This window comes from Netta rufina (genome assembly GCF_964035555.1).
Source record: "Netta rufina genome assembly, chromosome: Z".
In the NCBI taxonomy this organism is placed as follows: Eukaryota; Metazoa; Chordata; class Aves; order Anseriformes; family Anatidae; genus Netta; species Netta rufina.
In genome coordinates, this window is record NC_140126.1 from 71,736,615 (window position 1) to 71,749,284 (window position 12,670).

The window sequence follows — 12,670 nt, forward strand, 5'->3', positions numbered from 1 at the left end:
GATTGACATTGACAGTTGTTACACATTTTCTGTGTTAACAGAGAAACAATAAAACCAAGTTAAGAAATCACTTTTTGGACCATGTTTCTCCCATATTTTCGTGACTTTGAAGTCTTTTATGAAACTGACATATAATACATGTTTGTTTGTTTGTTTGTTTTTGAACAGAAAATACACAATATGTTGGTTTTGTGGTCCAAATAAACCATGCTTTTCTTTCATATCATGCACTGGGATGCAATCAGCTTGCTATCACTCATTAATGAAAGAACAAGCACATTTTTGATAATAAAAAGCTTCCATACGTTTTCTGTGTTTATTTCTACAGCAGTCATTCATCAGAAGTATTTAAAATGTTTCTGGAATTTCCTTTTTTGTTGCTGTCTGCTTTTCTAATTAAGGAATTTTCCAGTATTTGTGGTGCTTATTCATGCAGTTATTTACAAAGAGATGGTCCTTGTGGTGAAGAACCTTAATGAAATGTACAGTTGCTAAAGTACATTTATAAATGCTAGCAGTTACACTGAGAACGAATGGAATTTATTGTGCAGCTCTCGGCTGGGCTAACAATATGATTAAAGTGCAAATAAAGACAAAACCCACAAGCCAGGCAGATCTGTTTTTCATTGCCAGCTTTCAAAAGCATCATGACTGTGGTAAAAAATGTCAGATCAAATAGGCCTAGGTCACAATCTATTTTAAACTTCTATCTCCCTGAGAGAATTTAAGGGAGGTATACAGTGATATAGCCCTATTTCTTCAACTGGCTGAATATCATTGGAAAAGTAAGGACACTATTCCAGCCAAGTTATTCAACAGTGCTAATATCTGCATTTATATTATGGTGTACTTTACAGCATGCATTTGAGCTCACTTGCCATGCAGCTACAACAGGCCACTTATGATCAGAAAAATTTAAGAAGTACCAACTAGCTGTAGAAATTAAATCTATCTACTGGTAAGTCACAAAGCATAGGTCTTAGAAACACTAACAATTAGCACATTTTCTTTAAACATATGCCCATATGCAAATGATAATCACTAGTTCAAATGAAAATGTATAGTGTGTATTTGCTGGCATTCCAAGTTTGCCACTGATGTGAATGATTTTAGAGCTGAATCAGCACTGAATGACTGAACAAAAAAAAAAAAAAAAAAAAAAAAAAAAAAAAAAAAAACCAGACATTTTCCAAATCACTGATTTCGTGTAAAACAAAACATTCATTCCAACTCCTAGTGGTCATTGCTGATCACTACCCAGACCAGACACATAGTTCTCTCCACAGTGTGTCCAGAAAGTGCTCTGTTGCCTGTCTTGTCAGGGAATCTGCAGGAGGTGCAGAAAAATAAAGTGCCTTTTCAGGACCAACTCAACTAGCCATCCTATTCACTGGATGTCAAGTCTCAGGTATAGCTCCTAACCATGTACTTCCCACCTGAAGCTTGCAAGGCTGACAATTGTGAACAACTATTCATCTAGATATTTTATTTTTCATGCTGTAAATACTCAAACTGAGTATTAATGAAAAAATATTTACAGTTTATTTATATGTAAAATCAGTCACCTTAGAAAAGGCTGATAAGACATTTAAAGAAGGTAACATTCTATAAAGGGTAGCATTGAATAAACTTTTAGAAATGTAGATCTGGAGAGAAATACTAGATGCTACCTTGATGTCACTGCAGGCTCATTGATGACTGTTAAGATCCTGATTTTCAATAAATTTAATATCATATGAGGACACCATATGGCACTACCATTGCTGCCTCAGTGAACGCATAGTTAGCCATCCACCTAGACCACATCAGAACCATCTCCTTTTGCTCATGTATCTTAACTGGGTATATTACCACCATTTAGATCTGTCTCCTTGATCTGTCACATTAAGATGGCTACAGTGAGTACAGTGAGTTCACAAGAAAGCCTCATTAACTAAATGCACAGTGCCTATTGCAAAACATTATATTTGCAAAGTAGCAATCACTTAATGCAGATATGAAGCATCCTTGTCTTCTATGTTCAAGAGTAAATTTTTGTTGCCTGAGAGGGAAATGCTGTGAGGTTCGGTATCTCTTACTGGAAAAGAGAGCTTGCATTCTTCTCAATATTTCCCTTGCTGTCTTTAGGACTTGGCATGCATAATTTTTTTCATTGTACTAAAGCTTTCTGTAGACTCTGAGGCAAGGCTGGATCTTCAGGCAGGGAGTCTGGGTTCAAGCTTTAGGGAAAGCTCATACAAAGTATCTTCATCTATGATGAGTGTCTTGTCAAGTAAATAGTGAGTGACCTGGAATGCAGAAGACAGAGCTGAACAGATTGTTTTTATTGTCATGAAAATGTCTCTGCTTTCCTTTCCTTTTCCCCTTCAGCCCATTTCAGAGCCTGAGATCCTCTCATGTTTTCTCAGAGAAACACAACAGATCATTTGAATGGTGTAAAGCTGTACCAACAGTGCTCTAGGAATCAAATTCAGTTTCTTAGGAATGCTTCCTAGGCCCACGTTGTTTTTCTGGAGTCTGAGATGTAAAGAGTCTTTCTTTGAAGACACAGGCTGGCTTTGGACAAATTTTCATAGGTCCCATAAGGGACAAGGGAAAAAGAATTGCAGGATGCACACAGGATGCTTGGGCCATCTCCTATCCCCTAATCCGAGTATTCTGGGATTCCATTGGGAATTATGCTCCAGCTGGACTGGGAGATCACATTTCCCTTTCAACCCATTCCTCCACACCCCAAAACCATGCTGGCTGCAATCCCAAGAGAGTTTCCAGAGAATGAGGAAATCGCTTCTATATACAGCATTAAGGAAAGAGGGTTTTAAAATCACAGATTACGTGCCCATATTTCTGTCTGTGCTCTCTGTTTGTCACAGCAGAATACATTCATTTCAGCTTTCAACTTTGAACAACAGCTCTATCTTAGAACCAACTACCAGAACAGCATTCATTTCAATGGTAGGTAAAAGTATCTAAGAAGAGCCTTACCTTCTGCTGATGTTCTATGCGGTAGGAGGTCTGCTGGAATTGGCGTATCTCCCTGATAATATGCGAGATCTTTCAAAAGAATACAAATATATTAAATTACAACTGCATTTTGATTTCAGCTGGGCACTGAAGATTTTTTTGCCAAATTATGCAACTCATTTTGGGAGCATGTAAGTGAAGGGCAGAAATCACCAGCTAATGGATTCCATCTTAAAAAATCTTAAATAAGCCATTTATTGTTAAGTCAGTTTCAAGTGAACCACCTTGTCTACTTACTCTCTTCTCCATATACTGATAATCTCTTTTATCTTTGCCTGGAGTGACTGCTGCAGTGTGTAATCATTATGAGAACATAAAGCTGAGGTTAAAAAGAGAAGTTTCCACACTTCTCTCTGAGGGGTTTTATAAAGCACCATTTTATGATAGTTGGAGAGAATCAACTTTAAAGTACTTCTTAAAAAATAGATCCTAGCACACTTGACGAAAGATTGTGAGCACTGACTGCTTTCTGATTAATAACTACATTCCTTTCATTTGATTATTTCAAGACATCTTTTCTTGCTTCTTCACAAGCTTAAGGCAGCTGCTTTTTCTATCTGTGACTTCTCAGAGAACAAACTGGAGGCAAATTCACACTGTAAAAATCCTCAGTTTACCAGAAGGTGGTGATAGAAGACTGGGTCAAGTAATTGCTTTCAAATAGCTATCTATCATGCACAATTCAAACACACTTTTAAGACCTGGTGAAATTCTAAGCAGTTATAATTAAATCAATAATCAATTTGTAATTAAACATCTGTTGGGAAAGCATGTAAGGAAATTAAAATTACCATTCTCATTTTGGAAAAATTGACAAGGCCTTCCTCAGTGAAGTTTGGTGTTCCTTCTTCAATAAATGCTAGATCTGTCAAGTACATTCCAAGGTAGGGAACAGCAGGTGGGTTACAACTGTAAAACAATAAATCAGCATATCTATATACAACTAAATTTACAAACTTGTATTTTTATAGCTCACACAAAATTTATTATTTAAAGAACTTTTAAACAACGGACCACAAAAAATTGACATCACTTGATTTATATTTGCTCTGAGTGTGGCAAATTGAATAGGTAGTGTCAAATATTAAATTTAAATTAAAGGCAGGTAGCCTTCAGGAAAATCTAGAACAAAAAAGGATGGAGTAAGAGGAAGGGTGGGCACAATCTGGACACTGAGCACACCTTCAAGCATATTTTAATCTTGGCTGTTAGGCAGTATCAGAAATAGATCCTATACACAAGCTACAAGTGCATGTGGATAAGTTTCTGAGTGGTTAGTGTTCTTCTGCATCAGCATACATAAGCATTTTAGTACCAGCAAGGGTCCATGTGAGTGTGCTCATGCATGTGTTTGGAGACATACATACATGTGTATATGGATATACATAACATTCTCTGTCTTTTCTGGCTTTGCTAACAGTGAACCCAAGGAGGAAAGAGGAAGACAGAGAGATAGAAAGGATGATCTGGAAAGCTGGGAATAGAGACCCTAGAGAATCAGGAGCTGCTTTTCTTAGTGGGGCAGGACTAATGTGATAGGGATTGTTACTTCTTTAATGAAATAATTACTACTCCATACCTGCTGATTCTTACCTCAGCAGAAATAGCTACAAATCTGCTTTTCTGAAGGTTTGGTGTAAGAAAAAAAGCAGGGCCACGGCTGTACTATTAAAGGCAGACAGCTGGCTTTGCTTAGCAAAGCACTTCAATCTGGTTATTTTTTACATTGTAAGGGTGACTGCTGCACACAGGGCAAGCAATATACTGACTGAAAGGTGTTTAGGAGTACGTGTTCATATATTGTGAGTGAAAATAGTTTTCTAACAAGTGATTAGTCCTCAACAATGTTTTTTTCACTAAAAACTGACTAATTTGAACAATGTATTTAAATTTATCATTTAAAGTAGTTCTACTACATGTACATAGAACTATAAACTATGTATATTTTTTTTTTTTTTTTTTTTTAACGTGTGCAGTTGGAGTCAATACATGCATAAATTGTAGAATCCTTGCCAAAGGATGTTTTGGATACCAAAGCTACATATGGTGAAACACAAGGAATCAATGACTACTGTACAAAAATGTATTTTTTTTTTCCAGAGTGGCAGACTACAAGGGGCTGGGAGGGTATAGGATAGGAAATATCATTGTGCATTATGTTCCTTTCTGAGCATCAGTTACTGGACACTGTCAGAGATAAGATAATAGGGTGAATGGATCTTTGATTTGACTAAAGCTTATTTGTCAGTCCTAAACTTCTTATCAGGAACAAGGACTCCTTTCAATCTTGCTTTTGAACAGAAAACTTTATAATAACCTCGTTTACACTTACTGAAAAAGTTTATCAGTGTAAGTAAAACTCCAACAGGGAACATTCCACACAGAGTAACAGGGTGTTTTTTTTTTTAAGTAATTCTCTAAAGACATTGTATTTATCTATTAGTGTGCTAAATTGGAGTATATTGAGCAGAACAAAAACAACAAACAAACAAAACCAGAAAAAAACTCCAAATAGAATAAAAACAGAATTTAAAAGGTTACTAGGTAAAAGCACTACTCAACATTATATTAATTATTAAAGCTTAATCAAAGCTAGTTCATATTTAAGATGTATTATCTACTATTTATTAAAAAGAATGCTTTTTGTAGGTAAACATACTTTTTGAGTGTTTCTCTAAGATTTTTAAATCTTCCTTCAGATGATACAGTCTTCTGAAGCTTGTCCATGAGGGCTTTTGCCTAGAAAGAGAACACATCACAGATGTTATTGCTGTTGCACATAAATGATTTTTTAAAAAGATTTGATTCACTTAGTTTCTTCACCACATTTTCAGAAGTAACTATATAGGTATTAAGAATCTAGCTTCACTGTAGTTCCTAATGTTTTTCTGCAAATGGAGATTAGGCAGCCTTAAAGATGTTCCTTCAAGTGAAACCAGAATATGTATCTATGCTAATATTATTGGCCTGCAAATTCAGCAAGAAACACAAGATCATTAAATTAATGGCCAGCAATTCAGTTTACTCTGTATACAAGAATATTAGAGGCTTGATCTGGTGTGATACTGAGGCTCCTCAGCTGGATTTACCGAAATTAAGGACAGTAAAGGATGTACTGTCTTGCAGCCTGCACTAAAATGGTTTTGCTTCCAAGTTTCTGACTAAAAATGAACGCGTATTTGAAAAAATGTTACTGTCTTACAGGAATGGTTTTCATTGGACGTCATCAGAGCTTGGTTTCTCCATATGTAAAATATATTTTCTTTTCATTACTTATTTATGGTGTAGACTTGACATAGCATGGAGAATCCTAAGAAACTTGTCATCTTTGGAACTGAATTTCCAGTTAATAGGAAGCTGTAGGCAGAAACTTTCTTTTTTTCCACAATAACAGGCTGATGAAACATTCAGATAATGTTTTCAGTAAGCAATGGAGAAGAGTGCAATAAGGTCGCATACTGGGAAAAGGTTTTTCACCAAGAGGGTGGTCAGACACTGGAACAGGCTCTCCAGGGCAGTGGTCCTGGCACCAACCCTGTCAGAGTTCAAAAAGTTCAAAAAAGTTCAAAAAGGACAGAGTTGTCAGACATAGGACCTAATTGTTGGGTCATCCTGTGTGGAGCCAAGAGCTGGATATGACAGTCCTTGTGGGTCCCTTGAAAATTTCTATAATCCTAACATTAATCAGGTTTTGTTGTTTGTTTGTTTGTTTGTTTTACAATTTTAAAAATCAAGCAAATCCTAAACATACTTTTTTTGAGGTAAACTCTTATACAAGACCTTGCATTTAAAGTTGTTTTATTATTATTATTATTATTATATTTTTATATAAAAGAAAATTGCACCAGCCATAAAACATATGAGAATAAGCTGATTGGAGAACACAGTACAATCAGAGTGTATTCTAAGCGGATGTCATTACTTGGGCTGCTTGATTGCTTTGCAAAAACTTCAGAAACATATCGAGAAGGAAATGCAGTGACAAAAGCCCACCTTCTCGCATGTCAATTAGCAAGATCTAAAAAGGGTGATCTAAATGTTCCAACAGGCTTGAAAAACCTGTATCCAAAACTACCAAAATTACAAGTGATTGGTTCTGTTCTACTGACATCATTGCTCCACTATTGCACCACACTAAAATATGTATGTTTTCAAACAGCAGAAAGTTGAGATTTAAATAATTCAATAAATGTCTTCCAAACTATTTAAAACAGAGAACATAAAAGGCCAGATACTTTTCATTCTGGCTCATTTTGTCTTTTCTTTGTTACTGGCAGTCATTCTCACAGTTTCAGCCATACTGCTGACAGTCTCAGCAGCAAGGCAAGGGTTAAAGGGAGAGATTCATTGAATCTAAACTTGAGCACCTAAATGAGAAGGAGGTCCGGTTATCTACGGTTTCTTGTTGGGTAGCAATAAAAATCAGCACCTTGAGAAGAAGTGCTGCCCTTTCTACTAAATTCCTGCACAGGCTGGAAAATATGACTCCAGCTTTAGGCACCTGAGCCAATTATGTTTATAGCCAGTCAACACCTATGCATATGCCTTAAGTATCAATTCAATAAGTAGAAAATTTATTTTTTTCAAATATTTCAGTAATTCAGGCTAAAGCCTCAGATTTAAGCACCTGCTAATTCTACTGAGATCAGTTTGTTCTCACAAATATTTAACTAATGATACCCAAAAAGGGATATATCAAATGCAAAAGACCATGACACGACATACCAGCACAACTTGATGCTTCCAGCAGGTAGTCAAGACTATTGCTGAGGTAGAAAAATTTTGGAAAGAATCCTATTTCTGTTCATTGTTTCATGAACAACATAATGACCAGTGAAATCTAGAAACCATCATTGTAATCAGATCTTTCTTACCTGTTTGGATACTTTAGCCCAAGTTTTCTTCAGTCTGTAGATTGCACTTCTGTTCAAGGCTGATGTGATTTCTAATACACCATTATAATTGTGCATACATCGACAAATGTCAGCTACTGCTACCCACTTTTCAATTGAGTTAGCCCGGGAGCTGACATCAGCATAATTCATGATTTGGGAAGCAACAAGGTTGCTCATCTGACCAAACAAAGAGGAAGTATTTAGGACATTTAAACATAATCATATTAGAAACATAATTATTTAATGAACAAGGCAGAAAATAAAACTGGTGCACAACAGAACTTATGGCTATTAATAAAATCAGAAAAAAAACATACTGAGATCAGTGTTGTAGAGCAGTGGATGGGAATAAGAATATGGAAGAAGGGTAAGAAATGCAACGGGGTGTGTTTTCAACCCAACAGTAACAATGCTGTCTTGAGTCAGACAAACTCAAGGTATATGGTAAAGAACAAATGTACACAGAGACTCAAAGGGCATTCATTAAACAGAACTTGTGTTATATTTTTTCTCTGAAAAAAAATATCATTTATGTAGGATAGTTTAAAATGTTTTAATCTATTAAATAGTCATTGAAATTCCAATGTAACAATTTCAAAGTACCAATTAATGAAAATTAAAAGCTTTGTATGTGTTGATATAAAGAGTTAATCACAAAAAGACAATAGCATTCAGTCACTACTAGATAAGAAATTACAGAACATTGTAAGAAAGATATATTTGTTCCAGAGGTCACAGACAGTGTCAACAGAGTTCCTAGAAGGCAATCCATATTTTTAAGTACTTACATCATTAAAATGTTGACTAGTTTTCATAATATAGGGTGTTCTCTCATTTTTATCCAGTTTCATCCAGCCTTGCCCAAGAAACTCTCTAGACAATAAGTGAAGAGAAAAAATGAAAACAATTAACAGTAGAGTCTCTGTCTGCAACTGTAGCCTAAATGGATTTCAAATATACCTCTTTTTTTTAGAAGCTAACTACATAGCTTTACATTAATTCCAGCATTTCATTATTAATTATTAATTATTTTATTATTAATGCTAATAAACAAAACTCTAACCCTTATTAAGAAGATTTATGTTGATTTTAATGCCCTCTCCCTGTTTTTCCATCTTAATTTTCAGCTTTGTGACCCTATCTGAAATAGGTCTTATCAGTTTACATGATCATATGAATGGTAAACTGCTGTATGAAGTTTATTTGACATTCCCTCTCCAGAGACTCAGTAGTTCCATACTATGTTCACCCTTCACTAGCCCAGAGCCTTTGAACACAGATTGTTTCTTTAGCAACAGAATGAAATAACTCATTCTTTAAAAAAAAAAAAATATATCAAACTATACGGGAATCAAAAGCAATAAGTAATAATAGAAACAGCCAAAGGACAATGGTCTGCTGTAAGCCTCTTTGGCCGGATGGCAGTACCATGACCTAGTGTAGCACCTGAAACTGTCAGTAACAACTCATCCAATGTACTCACTTCAGTTAATTGTAGGAGAATACTTACTCATAGGGTATGCTTCTGAAAACTATGTGGTCTAGAAGAGTTATCTGCTCCGCAAGCTCCATGGCTGACAAAGTCTCAAAGCACTCTGGTTTGGGGCATTCTGACTGCAAGAATAAGGAAAACACTTAATGATCTATCATTGTACTGAAAAGCATTTCAGAACACAGTGTATTAAAAACTTTATATATTTTTTAACACAGAATTGTAATTAACATTTTTGGTACACAGAGATAATAATTAAGCAAAAAATGTTAACAACATAAGGGTAAACATCAGCCTGGAAACTGATAGGAAAGCAGACAAGATGTAAGAATGCATAGGTTAACTAAAGTCTGTATATTTTGAGTCACTTTCCACATAACCACTCTGAACCTAGTTCATTGCTCACACTCTTTGTTGTATTAATACAGTGCACTTATGAGATGATGGTGACTACAGTTTAGAGGATGTTTCTTGTCAGTGATAGCCAAGTATGCTTCTGATGGCTGCTGAGGTGGTACACACTTCATATAAATCCACATTTTTTTCATCCTCATGTGATTAAAATCAAATCCTAAAGTTTTGACCAGTTCATCTCTGATACATGCTCCAGATTCTAACTCTGTAAACTGAAATATGCATTCCTAATTGTCCTGGTTTCAGTTAGGGTATAGTTAATTTTCCTCCTAGTAGCTGGTAGGGTGCTATGTTTTGGATTAGGATGAGGAGAGTGCAGAGAACATGCTGATGTTTTAATTGTTGCAGAGCAGTGCTTACAGCAAGCCAAGGACTTTTCAGCTCCTTGCTCTGTCCTGCCAGCAGGCAGGCTGGGGGTGCAGCAACAGCTGGGAGGGGACAGACCCAGGACAGGTGACCCAAACTGCCCAAAGGGGTATTCCATAACATCTGGCGTCATGCTAAACAATATATAGGGGTGGCTAGCTGGGGGAGGGGGCCAGCTGCTCAGGGGTATTAGCCTGGGCATTGGTCAGCAGGTGGTGAGCAATTATATTGTGCATCACTTGTTTTGTAGACATTATTAGTAGTAGTACTATTATTATAATTATTGTTGTTGTTATTATTATTATTATTATTATCCTGTCTTAATAAACTGTCTTTATCTCAACTCACAGGCTTCACTTTCCTATTTCTCTCCCCCATCCCAGAGAGGGAGGGGGGAGGGTGAGCGAATGGCTGTGTGGTGTTTAGCTGCCAACTGGGTTAAACCACAACACTAATACAAAAGAATAGTATTTCTGTCCAGAGTTGTAAAGGTACAGAAGTGATACATTTTAGTGACTCAAACATGCAACATTCCTACAGGAATATTTATGTGTAAATTTCAAGATGAACTTACCATTTGAATTATATCCTCTATTTTTAAATGGTTATCATCTTGATCATCCTGAGAAAGAGCCCTGAAAAATTAAGCAGCAGAACATCCTATATAAACAAAAGTATCTATGGTTATGAGAACTGTTACCACTGACAGGCAATCATGCTTACCTAAAATAAATCTTTAAACTGCAATCAAAGATGTAAATAAATAAGAAAGTCTTGCAACTAAAAAATTAATTTATTGTTTTAAATAAAAGGTATAAAACAGCACAACATCACAGTCGTGTAAATGCCTGCTATGGAGGCTTAAAAACTCTGAGGTAAGAACAATATATACTGTAGGATGGTCAATGACAATACACTGTTACTAACTACGGTACTCATTTGCTGATTACAGTGATATGGTCCCACATCGATCCCACTTTGACTTTAGCACTATGAAGTATGGTGGACAATGAAAAAATACCCTTTTAAAAAACAGACCTCAAAAATACAACACAATAATGAAAATATTTAATCAGTAGTTCTCCACGTTGAATAATCCTAAAAAACCTGAAGGCGTGTGTTTGTGTGTGTGCAGAAATTAGATTCTTTGATTTTTTAATATTATACTAAATGATATTTTTGGGACATGTTTGGAAAATCAACATTTGAGAAGACAGTAAAATAGGCATGCATGGAAGAGTGATTCACAGGAAAGTGTTTATTGTCACTACACTGTCCTATTCTTTGACCTACACAAAGAGCTCTGAGCGTAGAAATATACAACAAACAGCGACAAGGTTTTATGTGTAGCAAATGTGTGATTTGCTTTCAGCAACAGAAGTGTTAATCTATGTTTTTAATTCTCCTACAGAAAATCTGTGATTATTATCCTGTGGTTGTTTCAGAGTAATGGGTCAAAGACGAAGCCATCAGAAGGTGTAAGTATTTACTTAAGCCCATCTTCTTTGAAGTAATAACGTTGTACATCATTCTAAGATCTTATTCCTTCTTTTTCTGTGTGCTATTTAACCTGCAAACAAAAGGTCTCAATGCTGAACATTTGGCTCAATGAGTCCTCAGTCTTGGGAAAGTCCTGAGTGAAAGGATTTCAGAGATTTCATATTATAACATAATATTCTTGAAAAAAAAAAAAAGGCAGGTGACATCTCAAATTTCAAGAATATTGTATATAAACCACAGGCAATCTGAAAATTTCAGTTGGATTACTATGGCTAGTCTTGAACACCATAGTATTACAAAAACAACATGGTATGAGTATAGGTCAAAAAGACTGATACAACATTTGGAAAATACAGACTCAAAGAAAACTTGAATAGACTGGATTTATATAATATAGGAAAGAGAAGATTTATGGAGAAAGAACATTATGCCAGCATGTAAGAGACTGCCTATAACTACACCAACAATAGTGCAAGAAGTTGCCGGACAGATTTGGTTTAAGAAACATGTTCAACTTTCCACCTAGAATACGAAAGCTCTGAAACAAGTTCTCTGCAAGTCATATAATGCCTATTAATGCCATTTTCAAGGAGAGTTTAGATAACTATTTTCAAAGAGTTCCATTTCCAGTTCCATTAATCATTCTATAAAGTAGAGCAACTCAACAAAATATTTTCTTGTTGTCCCTCCAATCCCTTGTTTTTGCACTTTGTAGAAAATGACTTTCCATGTAGCATTTGGGAAAGTGTTAAGGGATTATATTGCCTGGAGTCTTTAGCAGTGAGTGTAAAATACAGAATTTGTACTATGTGGGTGGAGGAAGCATCAATGCTTAGTACACTAGGTTCTTCTATTGTGTGCTGCTGTTGGTTCATTTTGGTTTTCTGAATTGAAGGACTAAATTAAAATCAAATGGAGATACATGTAGAAAGAACCTAAGAATCCTCCTTGCCTTCATTTCATCTTCATCACATCCAGA

The 12,670-nt window shown here is 35.7% G+C and overlaps 1 protein-coding gene across 1 annotated transcript in view; it reads right to left on the reverse strand.

Moving 5' to 3' along the window:
- Positions 1–1,211: 1,211 nt before the first annotated feature.
- The window catches only part of RASGRF2 (Ras protein specific guanine nucleotide releasing factor 2), a 138,931-nt gene continuing 127,472 nt past the window's right edge, over positions 1,212–12,670 (reverse strand). Inside the window, exons 20-27 of the mRNA XM_084305512.1 lie at positions 10,766–10,826; positions 9,430–9,533; positions 8,708–8,792; positions 7,899–8,096; positions 5,684–5,763; positions 3,816–3,933; positions 2,986–3,054; positions 1,212–2,288 (exon numbers count right to left, since the gene is read on the reverse strand). Of these exons, the coding sequence (XP_084161638.1) occupies positions 2,196–2,288; positions 2,986–3,054; positions 3,816–3,933; positions 5,684–5,763; positions 7,899–8,096; positions 8,708–8,792; positions 9,430–9,533; positions 10,766–10,826 (808 nt within the window). The 3' untranslated portion in view covers positions 1,212–2,195. The remainder of the gene's footprint in view (positions 2,289–2,985; positions 3,055–3,815; positions 3,934–5,683; positions 5,764–7,898; positions 8,097–8,707; positions 8,793–9,429; positions 9,534–10,765; positions 10,827–12,670) is intronic.